Source organism: Formica exsecta, unplaced genomic scaffold (genome assembly GCF_003651465.1).
Source record: "Formica exsecta isolate Colony F162 unplaced genomic scaffold, ASM365146v1 scaffold878, whole genome shotgun sequence".
Lineage (NCBI taxonomy): Eukaryota > Metazoa > Arthropoda > Insecta > Hymenoptera > Formicidae > Formica > Formica exsecta.
The window spans coordinates 14993-32148 of NW_021853648.1; the positions used below are offsets into that span (position 1 = coordinate 14993).

At 33.0% G+C, this 17156-nt stretch overlaps 4 protein-coding genes across 6 annotated transcripts in view; 2 read left to right on the forward strand and 2 right to left on the reverse strand.

Moving 5' to 3' along the window:
* The first annotated feature begins 2265 nt into the window (after positions 1 to 2265).
* Positions 2266 to 8116, forward strand: LOC115244897 (beta-1,3-glucan-binding protein-like). 3 transcript variants are annotated; one of them, XM_029822909.1, is made up of 9 exons: positions 2266 to 2607; positions 4801 to 4941; positions 5027 to 5290; positions 5321 to 5415; positions 5581 to 5717; positions 5821 to 5984; positions 6499 to 6869; positions 7585 to 7686; positions 7828 to 8116. In XM_029822909.1, exons 1-9 carry the CDS (start codon positions 2469 to 2471, stop codon positions 7936 to 7938), a joined length of 1524 nt encoding a protein of 507 aa, XP_029678769.1. In that variant the 5' UTR covers positions 2266 to 2468; the 3' UTR covers positions 7939 to 8116. The 3 variants fall into 3 exon arrangements, with proteins under 3 accessions (XP_029678769.1, XP_029678770.1, XP_029678768.1); XM_029822910.1 differs by having other exon boundaries at positions 5027 to 5282; positions 5313 to 5415; XM_029822908.1 differs by having other exon boundaries at positions 2267 to 2607; positions 5027 to 5415.
* A 151-nt stretch (positions 8117 to 8267) lies between these two features.
* LOC115244904 lies at positions 8268 to 10614 on the forward strand. Its single transcript, XM_029822920.1, has 2 exons — positions 8268 to 9534; positions 10103 to 10614. Exons 1-2 carry the CDS (start codon positions 9441 to 9443, stop codon positions 10516 to 10518), a joined length of 510 nt encoding a protein of 169 aa, XP_029678780.1. The 5' UTR covers positions 8268 to 9440; the 3' UTR covers positions 10519 to 10614.
* Positions 10615 to 10629: 15 nt separating this feature from the next.
* The window catches only part of LOC115244903 (28S ribosomal protein S10, mitochondrial), a 7936-nt gene continuing 1409 nt past the window's right edge, over positions 10630 to 17156 (reverse strand). The window contains exons 2-7 of the mRNA XM_029822919.1: positions 15969 to 15977; positions 11756 to 11879; positions 11490 to 11672; positions 11280 to 11407; positions 10993 to 11194; positions 10630 to 10887 (exon numbers count right to left, since the gene is read on the reverse strand). Of these exons, the coding sequence (XP_029678779.1) occupies positions 10837 to 10887; positions 10993 to 11194; positions 11280 to 11407; positions 11490 to 11672; positions 11756 to 11770 (579 nt within the window). The 5' untranslated portion in view covers positions 11771 to 11879; positions 15969 to 15977 and the 3' untranslated portion in view covers positions 10630 to 10836. The remainder of the gene's footprint in view (positions 10888 to 10992; positions 11195 to 11279; positions 11408 to 11489; positions 11673 to 11755; positions 11880 to 15968; positions 15978 to 17156) is intronic.
* LOC115244883 overlaps positions 12370 to 17156 on the reverse strand; it is a 10377-nt gene continuing 5590 nt past the window's right edge. Inside the window, exons 6-10 of the mRNA XM_029822888.1 lie at positions 16586 to 16878; positions 16284 to 16509; positions 15900 to 16104; positions 15182 to 15730; positions 12370 to 15085 (exon numbers count right to left, since the gene is read on the reverse strand). Of these exons, the coding sequence (XP_029678748.1) occupies positions 12909 to 15085; positions 15182 to 15730; positions 15900 to 16104; positions 16284 to 16509; positions 16586 to 16878 (3450 nt within the window). The 3' untranslated portion in view covers positions 12370 to 12908. The remainder of the gene's footprint in view (positions 15086 to 15181; positions 15731 to 15899; positions 16105 to 16283; positions 16510 to 16585; positions 16879 to 17156) is intronic.

The following is a 17156-nucleotide window of genomic DNA, read 5'->3' on the forward strand; positions in this document are numbered from 1 at the left end:
ATACTTGATTCGGATATATATATATATTACAGAATGTAAATAATAATTATATAAACTATTTATTTATTCTTATTATTTGTTAATGTTTATATTAATAGCTTTTGCAATATGATCGCAACAGCTATTATAACAACTAATTGTAAAAGCTACATTAAATTTCAAAGTAATGTATCTTTTTATATTAAATTTTATATTACATACCTCTGAAAAAGATTATCGTTTTATTCGTTTATTCTGTTGTTTGACTTTTATAACGAGTGCTATTGCAGCCTTTTATAAAACAATAAATTTTTATTTCGGAAATTATTTAATTCGTAATTTGAGTTAATTTTTATGTTATACGCAACTCTTTGCTCTTTATCGGAAACAATCGGAAACTATCGGGAGTAATCGGTTGCAGCACAAACTGTACCTTATTTTTAGTTATTGGTTTCTGATGTCACTCTTTTTTGACAACCGACCTGAATACAGCAACTGGCAGTCCATACTTATATAGTCAAAGAGCAGTAATCAGTAATATTCAATTTTCGCCCAAATACTTTAACAATACTATTATATAGTTCCGTCAGAATTTCAGTATTTGTTTGCAAACTACTTAAGAAATTATATTTTTTTTTTACTTTATATTTATATATGTATGGAAAAGAGAGTTTAAATTTTAATGTTACTATTTCAAAGCTTTGTTTGATCAACTTATTATATTTATTTCGATATAGACATAAAAGATGTTTGTATATAATTTTACATTGCTGTCAAAAATTTTATTTTTTCAAATTTAAGTATAATTGCAGTATAACTTTAGTACATAAAATATATCAAAATTAATATGCTAATTACATATTGTATTCACATAATTATAGCATTTAAAATATTTTTTTCCTAGCGTTTCCTTTTAATCTTTCATTATTTACGCAATATATTTGTTAATTATATTTAAAACATTATCATTTTCATACAAGAGAACATTATAATAAATTCTATTGTAAAATTAAATAATTAATCATGATAAGAGTAACGTGTTTGAATTTTAATGCTGTGTATTATGTGTAAAGAATATTAAAATAACATATTTTAAACATTTTACTATTCTAAAATACATCGAACTCTTCATTGAGCGATGTTATATATAATAATGTATCCTTTGACATTTATCAAAATTTTAATTAACGATTTTATAACAATTGCAAATCTAATTAAAGTATTAATTAAATTTTTGAAAAATGTTATAATATGTACATTATAGCATACACTATAATTAACGTATTCTACAATAATTAAATATTTTTAAAATCTATATATTATTGTAATACTCATTTATTACATTATTTTAATACAATGTTATTTTAAGGTTCCTGCGATGGGTACTCGCCTCGGCATTGTGGGAATCATGTTTAAAATTGAAAATGCTTGCATAAACATTGAAAGATGCGTTCTCAGATATGAGTGTTATCAGCAAGTGAAAGAGATCTTCTGATGCGGTGAAAATTACGACAATATGCTGCTTATTTTGTCAGAAATAAAACGCAATTAATCCGACATTATTGGAATAATAAGAAATGAATATATTGACTAAAATCATAATAAATAGATATTAAGGCTCCTGGATACTCGCCGCGGCTATGTTGAATCGTGATGTCAGAGGCGAGAAATGACATGCTTGCGTGATATTTTCAAATAAAAAGATATTTGGATGAAAAAACACTTTAGATCGCTTTAGCATACTAAAGTACGACAGATAAATAATAAAAAAGAAGAAATAGAAATAATATCGAAATATAGAAATAAATATATAAATTTGAAATAATCGGGACTTACAATCACAACTGCTTCAGCTTCTTGGATACCAAGATTTTACAAGACACGTATAAAATATGTTGACTCGCAAAAGGCAACAAAGATATCTCAGAAGCGCCATGAAACAATAACAGTACAGCGTATGAAAAAAATTCACAACACACGAAACAAATGAAATAATGCTTCAGTTGTGAAATGTCGCTGTGAAATAACGAAAAATCATCATGTCCCGTAAGTCAAATCAAAATATTATTATTTATATTTGTTAAGAAAGTTTAATCTTTAGTTTTTATCTTCTCCTTTCTCTTACATAATATTAAAATATAAGTATATCTATAGAATGTTTTGGGTATATCATTAGTATATTATATATATATACTAATACATATTCAAGACATTCTATAGATATACTTATTATATACTAAAAGATATTCTTAGTATGTACTGGAAAAAAAGAAAACTCGGACATAGTAGCATTCTGAGTATATACTTAGTATATCGTAGTACGTATTTCGAAAGTTCCTAGAATACACGCAATATACTTCGATGATATTCTCAGAACATTCTCAGAATCCACATGTGCTGTGTGGGGATATCAGTCTTTCTCTGATTTTCATGCGCTTCTTTGACGCTTAATAAATATCGCGGCTTCAAGAGAATCGATAATCATAAACATGTTTTCTCGCATAACTGATCTCCCGATACTTTGGCTAACGTTCGCATTAGCATATATATTCGCGAAACCAATGTTTCCTTACGTGCTGTCAGATCCGACCTTTGGCTTATTAAATCAACATTTCTCTCAAGTTCCTGGTAAGTTTAAAATCGATTTATAAAATCTTTTTCGGGAGAAGAAAAAAAATGTAATAATATTAAACATTAAACTTTCCGAGATTAAATAGAAAAAAGTTTCTTACTAAGTTCAAATTACAGAACATCATGTTTAAATTTGTTGCTTGAAAAATTACATTGTAAAAAGATGATTGTTTTAAATTGCGTCATTAAAGGCGTCTAATTGAATTGTGAGAAAAAAATAATTATTATATGCAATTATTGTCACACTGTCATAATGATCTTGTAATGCGACTTGTTAATGCGGCTTATTTTGCTAGCTATACCAGTAAAAAATTGTGGCAGGTATATCATTTATCCTTTGTAGCTTTAAGGCGAGTCACGGAAATTCATCTGGAAGCAAAATCGATAAAATTGACGGCCGCGAAAAGTTCAAATTTTCAAAATTGTGAAAAATGAGTTTTACTTTGCTTATGAAAACTGTTTTGTTTACGACCATATATGTTTTCCATCAATTCTTCTTACACCACTGGGACGCGCGCAGTACATGTCCCAAAAAATATTTGAAAAATGCTATTAGAATTATAAAAATTCCGTCGGAAACGAAAAAAAAGAACAATAAACAAAGATTTATTTTATTGCAAATTGTATAAATATTTTCCATTCGCAAAAATCAATCTCAATTTAATTTAATGTAACATAATGAATCCGGAATGTATTTTACATTTTATATAGATGTTATGCGGTTATCAATATTTATATTTCCTTATCGATATGATGCTGTGCAGAATATGAAATCGTTTCTGGGGAAAAAACTTATTTTTTTTTTTTTCAACCTACATACGCGGGGCGCGTGGGATAATCAAACGAAAATCGCCGGGAAAATGGACGGTATGCGATTCCTCGAAGCCTCGCGGAATTGCGGGGAAAAAATGTGCTATCCAAATGCCATCGTTTCATTGTTATTCACGGTGGCGTGCGACGCCGGAAACGCAATTTAATCAGGTCCGATGCAGCATCGGCGCGGCACTTAAAATTGCAACCTGATCTCATGTGAAAGATTGATATTTTATATAATACACACAGTGTATGAATATAATGATGAAATTATTTACGATTATCGCTATAAACTATAAAAATATTAAGTAATTCATTTAACTTGCTAAGAATTTATAAAAAATGCATTTTATACACAGAATTATATAGAATACCGTACATGACTCAATTACGATGATTTATATAATACGAATGCGCACATATATCGCAATTATTGTCAGTGCATATTGTCAAATAAAGCATCACTAGGGTCATGTCAAGTTGAATATTTATCTCAAAGTATCAACTCCATGAGTATTTTACTTGAGAAGTATAAATTAACCCATACAGCACAGAACATTGCAGCAACATTTGCAACATTGCCGCAATGTTGCTACAATGTTGCAATGTTGCTGCAATGTTGTTACAACGTTCTGTGCTGTATGGGAATATATATACATTCTATGATTTTTTACGCGTTTTAAACAATATTGACGTTTATTGAAATTATTGAAGTTATTATTAATGTTATCAATCATTAATTATTAACGTGGATTAGTATATGGATCCGCATTTCAATCATCCACTTTGGGAATTCCCTGGGATAACCAAGACTATTAATGTAAGAAGCGTGTGATAAGCGGTTTTTCTTAGGCTGCGTTCCGTTTCATGCATAATGCGCATGATGCATTACTTATACTTGTTGTTCACCGAATGTTAAACAAGGATAAGTAATGTATCATGCCCATTATGCATGAAACGGAATGCAGTCTTAGAGTGCTGACATATCTCATTTTAACGCTGCTTTTTATCACATGTAGTATCAAACAACTAATGATTACATATGTAATTTCTAAAAGTTTTATATCATAAAAATTAACTCCTTCAATTGTAATGTTGCATTTAATTTTTATATTTTAAACTTTGAGACATATGTTTTATAAGAAAATACGTATACATATGTATATGTATATATATGTTTGTAAAATTGTGCAATATAATAAAGAATAAAAGAATAAAGAATAATTAAATAATGAAAATTAGTAAGAATACACACTTATATTGTAAACCACGAAATCTAATGTGTCTTATTTATAAGATATTTATAAGTTATTTATAAGATTACAATAAAAGAGAGAAATTGTTTTTATATTTATAAATGCATTATATGATTAACAGATGCACGATGTCACAAATTTTTCTATTTTCTCTGTAACAAAAAAAGCAAAATTTTTAAGCCCGGTGATGGATTTGAACTGCCATGGATACTTACTTACAAAACCACTGTTAAACCGTTGAAACATCCCCCTATAATTATCTGTACGTAAACACACAGCAATTTATATGATTCACGGGTCAATAAAAGTAACGGTGTTTTTACGATAACGATTTGGATTGATAACAGCGAAAAATAAAAAAATGGGCAGCCAAAAAACTACGAAGAGCTCTACATCAAGAAATGAAACTCCGAAGAGCTCTACATCAAGAAATGAAACTCCGAAGAGCTTTACATCAAGAAATGAAACTCCGGAGAGCTCTACATCAAGAAATGAAACTCCGAAGAGCTCTACATCAAGAAATGAAACTCCGAAGAGCTCTACATCAAGAAATGAAACTCCGAAGAGCTCTACATCAAGAAATGAAACTCCGAAGAGCTCTACATCAAGAAATGAAACTCCGAAGAGCTCTACATCAAGAAATGAAACTCCAACAGGTCGGTTATTGCTCGAGGATAATTTCAATTCTTTTAATGCGTCGTTATGGAAACGCGAAATAAAGATGCCTTTAAAACCGGTGAGTATTCTGAAGCCAGGGTTTATTTCAGAATCGCTAAGAGAAAACAATAAAGCAAAGATGCCATAGACTTTCATAGTGTACGATGAAAGATTAGCACAACGTTTGATGCATGTTATATTCTCTTTTTTTCATTAAATAAAGATAAGACCTTGTTGAAAATAGGACTATGAGTTCTGCGTATATCACGATGAGAATTATCAGCAGCTTGTGCAAATTGACAATGGTCAATTATTCATAAAGCCGGCTATATTAGAGGATTTGTACGGCGAGAATGTATATGGAAAATTACAACTCAATAGGTAAATATATTACACATCACCGACATAAGATCTCTCTTTACTTAATAAAAATTCTCTCTCGCTGCACTCTCTTTCTTTTATTTATAATTTATTCTTTTTTTAGGTGTACCAGCACGAACGCTGACGAATGTTTGCGGCAGGCATTATCATATAGCATTCTCCCACCTATTATATCTGCGCGTCTTACCACCAAGGAACGTTTCGTTTTGCGATACGGAAAAATCGAAATACGTGCGAGGTTTCCTCAGGGCGACTGGCTATATCCAGGTAATTATAAACAATTTGAGATTTTTTTGTGTATAATATAATTGAAAAAAGTTCATATTATGCAATAAAACGATGTTTTGTCAAATGTATAGAATGTCAGAAAATTTTCTATTCATTACTTTTGTCAATCTGTCAATTTTTTTACAAAAAGCTTCAATCAATTTCTTTTAATTTATATATTTTTAGCTAATTGTAAATATTTAGAAAGTATTATAAGTAGTAGTATATAAGTAATAGTATTTGAAATTCTTATTTTCTGGGAGGAATTTTGTGAATCTTGACACGATTTTTGTTGTTCTTGACACGATTTAAGATAGTTCTTTTCTATAAGATAGATTTCCTATATATAAAGCTGTCAAGGAAGTCTTGAGAGAATCTAATCATAACATTGCATAATCCAACTGTTACAATAAATATTAATAGTATTCATTAATTTATAATGTGTATCGTGCTAAATATAAAAGTAAAAGAAATAAAAAAAAATCTATATCGTTTTATGTTATAATTTTATCAGAAATGTGGCTGGAGCCAAAATATTCTACGTACGGTGCAAATTATGCCAGTGGCCGTGTTCTTTTGGGTATATCGCGGGGCAACGAAAACCTGGTGAATGCCACAAATGTTTCGAAAATTTACGATGCACGAAGATTAGATTTTGGTGTGAGAGTAGGCACGTCTCCCAATATTCGGGAAATACTCGTATCAAAGATACACGAATTCGGACCGCGATGGACGAAGGATTTTCACGTATACACGACCATTTGGACCAGCGACGGTTTCACCTTTTTGGTCGATGGCGAGGAGATCGGTCGAGTGAGACCTGACGGAGAAGGATGGATGAGTGGTCCTAACATAGGCAGGAAAAATGCTCCATTCGATCAAGAGGTAACATCAGTGTATCTTGTTTTATTTTTGCTGCACAGGCGCAAATAATATTCCTCTAAAACAGATGTTATTATGTAGTGAGGTCCTGGGAAAAAAATTCTTTATACATAATCAAATATAAATTTATATAAATATATATATAGAATATTTCTATATATATCGTTTCTTTTTTTTCTTATAAAGAAAATGAATTATTCTTCTTGTAAGTTTTTCTACAGAAAAGAACGGAGTATATAAAAAAATGAGTATATAATATATGTATAGAAAAGAAATAGAGTGTTAACAAATTTTATAAGTTATGCATGAAGAATATATAGATATTGTAAAAATAAAGAATGATCTAATTTAATAGAGAAACAAAAAAATAAGAACAAAAAATAATTTTGAAGAGATCGTATCTATAACTAAAACAATTGTAATTCAAACTTGTTTCGGCTCTTTTCATTGATCAAGAAACCGAAACAGTTATTATTATATAAATGGCCTTAACCATGACCGAATCGGAATATCATTTTAGTCCGGTTCTTGAGATATGACTCTGTAGTAAACAAATGTTGTAATCTTCCTACGAAAATATTTATGTCATGTTCGTTTTATCTTATATTGTGGGCACAAATTAATTTTAAATATAATATATACTGAATATATATGTACACAACATTTGTAAAGATGTTTCGTAAAAAATTAGATGTTCATAATTTTTTTCTTATGATAGTTCTATATTACTCTCGGCGTTGGTGCGGGTGGAATGCGTGTATTTCCGGATAACACGACCAGTTCTGGATCGCCAAAACCATGGAGAAATATAGGCGCTAAGGTATGGATCCTTTAATATATTCTCAATGTTACATATAGTTTTTGTTCTTAAAATAGATCTTTTGTTAAAATAAGAGAGTATGATCGATTTTTGAAATAGCTACATGGAGAATACATATATATTGGTTTTATTCAATTATAGGCATTGTTGAATTTCTGGAACTCTCGAAACGAATGGCTGTCAAGCTGGAGACAAGACGACGGCAAAAAGACTGCTTTTGCTATAGATTACGTGAAAGTGTGGTCTCATTGAATTATTGTTTTTTATTGGTTTACGCCCATATGTAACTCATTTCTTATTATTCGTATCATTTCTTTTATCATACGTATTTTTTTTTGTAGCGATAGATCTCTCAGACTTTCTCGAATGACATATGTACAAGTAGCCATTCGATATCATTGTATTAAGCATCAATAAAAATTGGCAAGTCAATTATCTTCTAATTCAACGATGACGAAAGATTACAATGTTGCCAGCGATATTATATTCTAATACTTGAGATGAGAGTCTCACCGCGAGATGTAAAATTCTTTTTGCTCGTATAACGCAATTCAAGAATTTTGTAATTGTAGTGCATTGTTTCTCTGCAAAAGAGAGTGAACGATATTATCCGCGAAATCGGAAAGAAATTCAGGGTCGCCCAGAGCTGGTTCTACCTTTAATGCCTCTTCCATTAACCGCTCAGACGATCATCCTCTGATAATATTCCTACATGAATATAAAAATTTCTTAAACGATGTTTACGAAGGACATGTTTTCCACGTTTAGCACAGCAGATTTTCCAAAGCGATATCATTATTCATAGATATATTCGCTGATTATAACTTCCCCTACATGGCATTTTGTTCTCTTTTAGCATCTCATCTCTCTCCTTCTTAACATAGAATTTTTATATATCCTTATATATATTATCCTTATACAAAAATAAATAAATATATCTATTATATTTCTCATTTAAATCTTATATAGATATAAGAAAATAATAAAAAAAATAATTCATCATATATATCATATTTCGAAGTTTACGTCATTACATCATTGTAATAACGTAGATATCTTGTAGAGCTAAAAATACCGTACTAGATTTGATATATTGTGGCAACTGGCTATCAAGGTCATCTTATGCGAAATTACGCTTGATTTTATTCGGAAGTTTCGCTTTTCCGGCGAACATCATCTTAAATGTATACAAGAAAATCAATTCTAAGATCGTTCGCAAAGTCTCGTGCTTTGATGTTGACATAAATATTTTTTTAAACAACGTCTAAGGAAACCAGACATAGTAAAAAAGAATAATTCAAACGCAATGTGCCGACTTTCGACCTGGTCCATCTTTCAAACCGGTTTACCTCGGAAACAAGAAAAAAGGAGCATCGTGCGGTCTTTCTTCCGTCTGCTTCGCAGTGTCGTGCTTGATATGTTCTGTCGGAGAGCCAATTAATTTAACATCTACTACAGTGCGCACGTGTATTTTTACACTATCGTAGCACGTAAGATCTCATCAAAGTCGAACGATCTCATCTTCGGCTTCGACATCTTGTCCGGTTTCGTTCCCTCTTCTACGGCGACGAGACTTTTTCTTCGCGAACAGTCGATCGATAGCTCTCGCGGTAGCTACCACGATTTCCTCTCGTAGAATCGGCATATAAAATTCAAACTGCTTAACTACCGGTAAAAATTTACTGAATGTTAACTTAGTTTTTCATCACATTTAACTGGTCAATCTGCATCCACTTGTCAAGATTTCGTGATAGATGATGATACTAAAAAAGGTGGCTGTTATTTTAATAGTCTTCATTTGGGCCCGTGATTCTTTGGCGGGTTATCATCATCGCTCAAGACGCTCAAGTAAGTTTCGAAAGCAAGTAAATATTATAATTATTCGCTATTCGATTAGATATAAAATTATATTGCCGAATTTGTTTAAATTTTTTAAATGAATTTTAAATTAATAATAATCAATATTTTGTTTATTTTTTATTTATATTATGGTGTATGTATATATATCAGAACAATCTATATATTTTTTCCAAATAAAATCTGAAAGATTTATCCAAAAAAATATCACAAAAGGAGCGAAAATAATCAAAAGTTTTAAAATATTTTTATGCAACTTCCGGATATTGCTTAGCTAATACTTGTATGTACATATTTAATATCGATTTATTATCTCTATTGAATACAAGTTTCCATAAAATCATATACATATTCAGCAAAGATGTCATTGAGAATGTTTAAATATAATTTATTGTCGTTACCTACATCATATCAGTTTCTGCATCTCTCAATGCACGCGGTTGAATAATTGTAAAACGTGATTAAATGAACATATTGGATTGATTTATAAAACCGGTTCTATATATATAATTATATAAGAATTAGATAATTAAAAATTTATATGAGGATTTCGTTGCAGACAACGAATATATACTACACAGATGTACAGCTACTGCGGAATTAATTAGAAAACACAGGAACGGAGAAGGTGTTAATTCACGTAAAGCCGAGGATGATTCGTCCTCTCGGTTACAAATACAACAGAGAGATCCTGAGATTTTCGTAGCGACGGCTCTAACCGACGCTTCTCGATCTGAAACTTCGAGCGGTGTTTATCGACGTATGACTCATATGAGGAAGCGCGGTAGTGGACACGCACGTCGAATCACGGGCACGCATTTCGAAGATACACCCCTCAGAACCCTCAATATAGACGCATCCCAAGGCAGACCATCAGCCTTCAAGAAAAAGAACCCGTTACCGGAACTTGCGCACGATGTATCAAGAAAAATCGACTCGTCGCCGCGTGTAGTAGTCATAAAACCTGTAACTTAACATTCTTCCAATGACGCTTGACTTACGCAAGGTTTGAATTTATTATGGAGGTTGGCGTAACTCTCGTTACATTTATTTGTAATAATTTAAATAAAACCGTGCTGCACTTTAGGTTGCAATCATTTATCCAAAAAATTGCCGCATCTTTTTATGCTATTATTATCGATAATTTTTAAAGAATAATTTTTAGAGAAATTATTTTTGTCGCGACTAAATACTGAAACATTGTATTATATATATTTAAAGCATATTTTCTTTGTAATTTATATCAGGAAATTATCTACAATACAGTGGTATAATATAAACAATTGTTCATACTTATACTTTACACATTGCGGCTATACTCTCTGGCAACTGTTGTAGTTCAATCTGTAAACAGAAATTCTCAAATAAATAAAATGCAAAAATAAAACATAAGAAAAAATTGGAACATAAAAAAAAATATTAGATCTTTTTAAATTGTAAAATTTTAACCTTGGTCACTTTCATTGCCACTCCCTCTGGCAAATTTCTCTGAAGATATTCTATAAAAGTATCTGCTGTTGACCCGGTTAATTTCAAAAAATCCAAATAGCGATAATATGTTCTGATTTCATATTGAACTCGATGCTTTTTATGAACGTGAGCAGATTTCAGCACCGTCCATCGTTCATGGATAGCTTTACGTGGCGCTGTGCTATAATTATACAAAAGTATATTTTAACATATCGTCTATGTAATTAGCCAAATGTTAACTAAAGTCAAATAATCGATGAACTTACTTTCTACATACATTGATATTTAAATGATTTGCAGCCATCATTGCAAATTCTCCATAGCTCTTTAATACCGCTGGATCATTTCCTCTGACTTCAATCTCGATCTTTTTGTATAACTTATCTGGTGTGCCCTAAAAGAAAAATAACCCTGCTTTTGTACAAATACAGTCAAACAAATCGATACAAAAATAAGATTTTTTTCACAAAATTTACCGTGTTCGCCGAAAGTGAGGATGACTGTTCCCTTGTCGAATCTTGCTGCTGTTCATTCTGTTGTATTGATGTTGAATATTTCACGAAGGACGTGTCTCGTATAAATTTATGCACGAGAATACTGGCGTGTTTTGATTCACATTGAACGACACCAGTGAGAGTATTCTTGAACAAAAACGGTATCTAACAAAAAGATTAAATAATATAGGTTATGTTTAATCTACAATCGATTCGAATTAATGTCACATTGGTTTTCATCAAAGTACCTTTGTTAGGAACATTTTTCGTCGTTACCGGTTCCTCCAAGATACACAAACTCCATCCTCCATCTTGGAAAGATGGTCAGTTTCAGCGCCGCTCGTCCTCGGACTTTGATATGAGCGAACTAAAATCGGTCACGTGACAAGAGGTGAGGAGTAGATGCTATATTGAAAACTATGAAGCTTACATATGCATATTCTTATTCCAGTATTATAATTAATGTCATAAGAATGAGCCAGATGTTATAGATTACAATTATATTTGATGTTGTATAGTAGCATATAAATATATAAACTGTACTTGTTTATAAATAGAAATTCTATGTGTAAAAAGAAAAATATTTAATATACACATTTATATACTCACATTTTATGCTAAAGTACTATAAGTGTATTGCGTGTGTGAGCATAAATTTCTCATTTCTTTTAATTTCAAAATATTTACAATAGGAAATGCACAAACATTAGCATTATATATATTTTTGTATGCTTAATTTATAATACACAATATTTGATAGGAGCAAATTTAATTTTACTACAACTGTTTTATGTAATTTAGATTATACATATAATAGAGGCACATACTATATCCTATATTTTAGAATTTTATATATGACACATAAATTCCAATGCAATTTATTTTCAGAAATACTTCAGTGGGAGATACATTCGGCTGTTATTACATACATATAGATATATCAACTTTGTTTATGCAAAATGATGTATGTACAACGTTTATAAGCATACAGCCTATTTTGTGTCTTTAAAAGTAATACAATCGATTGTTACCCACAGAAAAAGAATATGATAGAAAAAAAAAAATGTTTAACGAAATAATTTGTTAAAAATAAATTGTATCACTATAATGAATATCACTTAAAGCAAGAGTGGAATACAGAAAAGCACTGTTGTCATTTTCACAAAACCACAATGCAACTCACAATTAAACAGAGACAATTATTCTAACACATATAATTTGCAATTACATAATCCTATTTAACTCATCAACACGTATTTGTTACTGTAAGAAATTGTAAATTAAACTGTAGATCCAAAAAGAAATTTCTGTTTCTAGATGTCATAATTTGAAACGTTTTCCAGCTAGCTAAAAGTGAAATCTAAATCATTATTAACTCGATGTAACATCAAAATATCTTATTTAACGCCGATCCTTAAACGAATTGGTCATAAAGGGCCGTTGCGATTGTGATGGAAAGTTATAGCTCGATGGCTGCCATGCTGCAACATTGTTACCTCCTTGCCAATTGGTCGATAATGGTACTTTCTTAGTCACATCGTTCAGAGGTAACCAGCGCGATTCGTTTATGTTCAGATTACCGCTGTTTTGGCATGATTGTTTTGCCGGAAAAGCTTGCGATTTGTTTTGCCAATTGTCTTTAGACTTTGTCCACGGATCCCCTTTGTCGGCCTCTCTCGACCAACCGGACGATGAGACGCCCTGATTATCGAGATTCATCCATCTTTCCTTCAACCCGAGATTACTCTCGTCACCCCAGGGATCTCGTGCGTCTTCCGGCAAATCATTCCAATCGTCTTTGTCTCCTTGATTCCAGGAGTCGTTAGATTGTTCCCATGATGATCGCGACTTGTCCGTATTCATCCAAGGCTCCTTGCCGCGACCACCCAAACTTTCCTTGCGATTCCAATTTTCGCCGCCAATTCCCGACCTGGAGGGACCGGACCATCTATTGTCCGAAGTCTGCCATGGTTCCTTCATACCAGGTTTCGCGAGCGATTGCTTAGGGCCCCACGAATTTCCGTGAAACGAGGTATCTCTGGCGTCCCAAGACTTCTCTTGGTTAGCCAGTTTGCGATATCTATCATTGTCGGACAAAGCTTGCCAGTTTCCGCTCGTTGTCGGTTGCCTCTCGTTACGCCAAACGTTCTCAGGTCTATCATTAATGGATCGTTGCCAGGTGCTACTCTGTTCGATAGCGCCGCGGCTCGGTATATCCCATTCGTCCCCGAATCTATTCGGTGGCGGGCTCTGGCGCCTCGGCGGGGACTGCTGTCGCCTCGGAGGCGATAACGCGACACCAGGCATTCGATGCGATGAGAAGCGTCTCATGCTGGGCGAGTGATGCCTTGGTGGAAGCATCATGTCTCTTGACGGCGATATCATTCTACCGACCGGCGACACGGGTCTCCTGTCTATAGACATTTGATGGTCCATAGGCGATATCGGCCGTCTTATGGGGGATATTGGTCTCCTCATGGGAGACATCTCTCTCGCAGATGAATCATATATTCCTATCGGCGACATTTGTCGTCTCGGTGGAGACAACTGTACTCTCGGCGGCGACATATGACGTCGTATGGGTGACATCGGTCGGCTAGTCATAGATCTTGGCGGTCTTGGCGGTGACATTGGCCGTCTCGGCGGAGACATAGCTCGGTTAAGCGGTGAGAACGGACGTCTCGGTGGCGTTACTTGGAGTCTACCACCGGACGATGCCACGTGCCTTAACGGCGATGCTGGCCGTCTCGGAGGAGAGTATTCACGGTGCGAAGGAGAATTGCGTGTTTCGTATGGCCTATCCGGAGGAAGATGTCTCCTAGGCGGCGAGCACGGGCGTCTCGGTGGCGATAATAATGGACGCTTCGGTGAAAATTTATTCGACGGTGATGTTCGATGTCTAAATGATAAATCCTGTCTTTTCATCGGGGAAGCTACCGGCTTCCTCATAGATCCCGCGTCGTTCCAGCGATTTTTATCGAAATTTTTGTTTCTATTCCAAGAATTATCTTGATTTTGTTGCCTACCTCTATTATCGGACGATTTTGCCGACATCGGCATCACTATATCTGGTTCTAGCGGTGCCAAATTGTGATATTTCTTGAATTTCGGTTTAGCATCTTCAGTTTCTAAATATTCCTTGTTCGCCGCCGTGATAACGATATCCTGAGCACGAGTTTCTTGTACAAATCGACCTTTCAATAGCGGATCATCATCAAGATCCTTCTTTATCTGAATCTGATCGGTTTCAGGTGGCGCGATGCGATCCCACACTGAACGTGGCAATTGATTCTGAAGCTTATTGGTCTGATCGAGAACCAAACTCAAGACATTTTTTATTTCTTTAGCGGTCGTTGGGTCAACTGTAGGAGATGGACCGCTTAATTTCTCTTTCGCTGCTTCGAGAATTTCTCGACTCTGATTCACCTTTTGTATTAAGTCTGCATCAATACGATTACTCGACAATTTTTTCCTTAAATCAGTTTGTTCTTTATTCTCTTTGATCTTTTTCTCGAATAACGGATTAATACGAAGTGCCGAGTTTTCACCGAGCCAATTCTTTTTCTTAGCAGTAACATCTGGTTAATAAAAAAAAAAATATATATATATATATTACAGAGATGTATTTAATAACCTCGTATAATGTTTAATTAGATTTATATTATCAAACTTACCCTGTTGCCATGATTTAAATCCAGGTTTTTCGAATTTCTTCGACACTTTTTTAGATATTTCTATTATCTCGGGCGAATGATCTCGTTTCAATTTTATTTTACCCTTTACCGGTGAACTTGAACCGCTTTTCGTGAAAGTTGTCTTTTTTGCGAGTGAAAGTTTGGATTTTTTCGCAAGTTCGGCTTTCGCTAATGGATTCTTCCTTAATTGTACATCAGAACTTTCAGTTCCATCATTATTAATTATTTTCTCCAATTCCTTTGTATTATTTAATGATTTACTTTCCTCCTCCAACATTTTGAGGAACCACGGCTGTGTGAGTCTATGCATGTATCTACGTTCCATTAGAATAACTGCATCGAAATGGGGCCCGTTGGGCAATGTGTCGACGACGCATGCACGAATTGGCATAAAGGGATGACCAAGATCACCTTCTATAGGCCGTGCAAGTTCTAATATTGCTCGGACCGATTGTTTCGTCAATGGGGTTACCATTACGATACGTCGTAGAGACGTGATTTTTCGTAAAGCTGTCATTACTTCAATGGCTAAAAGATATCATAACTTTAGAGTTTTATTTATTGAAGAATACGTTGTAACCGGAACGCGCGCTAAATTTTAATCGTTATTGATTGATCGCCAATAATATTAAAATATTTAAAAAAAAAAAAAAAAAAAAAAAAAAATATCAAATCAAATCAAATCGGGTTTGCATACCTCTACCCATATTGGTGTTTGCGTTGATTATGCTGTAAGTCACGCGATTTTTATTGTGTAAGTCACGCGCAGCATTTATCTTATTCACGACTTCGAACGGAGATCCCATTATGAAAGATATATTATATATTTTGTTCAGATTGCAAGTCACTTCAGCTTCTTCTATCTCCGAAGGTGAATCAATTCCTATCACTTCTCGACATTTCTGTTATAATGCAATGATAATACATTAATTGTTCTGTTAATTTAGTTTAATGTTGCGCGTTTACATAGATATGTGATACTTTGACGTTAGAATAATACGTCATACTGTGTCATTTGATTTGCTTAATAATGCGTTCGCGCTTACAAGCATATCTTGTCACAAGTTGCACGTGTACTTACAGATGCTATTGTAAGTCCAATCACACCAATTCCACAACCGACTTCAAGTACAGTTGTTCTTGGCGTCGGTTTAAGCATATCAGCGACTGTTTTAGCTACATTCCACGCACCAGCAGCATTAGACCAAAAATTCGTCTTTGGCGTAAGCCGCAGTTTTAAATCACCCACGATTTCATCTAGAGCCTCTGCTCCCACTAAGAATGTAGTAACAGCTTTATCATCGTATCTGAAACGAATGCAGTGAGATATGCAGTTTTCTGCTGCTTCAGAAACTGAGCTTCTTCATTTCATCAGATTCTTACTTGTTTATCGATTTGCAATAAAGGGATTTGACATTACAATTCTTTCCCGAACCAGATTCATACATCTGCTTCAAACGATCCATGGTGTTGCGATTAATATTCTTTCCAGTTGCAAAGAGCATGAGCTCATCCTTATTATTGCAACGTACTAATAACCACGACCACTGTTGTTTTTTATCCTGCACTGGATCTTTCTTTATATTAATATCCATAAATGTGTCATCTGATGGATTTTCATTAAAAGTTATTGCGTCTTGACTTGGTATAGTTGTTTGAAGAAAATCTTCAAATATCTGTATATCAATAATCATTGATATATCAATTACAATCATTTTATGTAAATTTAATTATATCTAACTGATACTGTTATTGCACACATTCGTTCATATATATATATATATATATATATATATATATATATATATATATATATATATATATATATATATATATATATATATATATATATATATATATATATATATATATATATATATATATATATATATATATATATATATATATATATATATATATATATATATATATATATATATATATATATATATAT

Coding starts and splice junctions, on each gene's coding strand:
- LOC115244897 (XM_029822908.1), top strand. CDS start 2,469: ATGTTTTCTCGCATAACTGATCTCCCGATACTTTGGCTAACGTTCGCA. Junction 4,942..5,026: donor ACATCCCCCTATAATTATCT/GTACGTAAACAC, acceptor GATTGATAACAG/CGAAAAATAAAAAAATGGGC. Junction 5,416..5,580: donor TAAAGATGCCTTTAAAACCG/GTGAGTATTCTG, acceptor TGTTGAAAATAG/GACTATGAGTTCTGCGTATA.
- LOC115244904 (XM_029822920.1), top strand. CDS start 9,441: ATGATGATACTAAAAAAGGTGGCTGTTATTTTAATAGTCTTCATTTGG. Junction 9,535..10,102: donor TCATCGCTCAAGACGCTCAA/GTAAGTTTCGAA, acceptor ATTTCGTTGCAG/ACAACGAATATATACTACAC.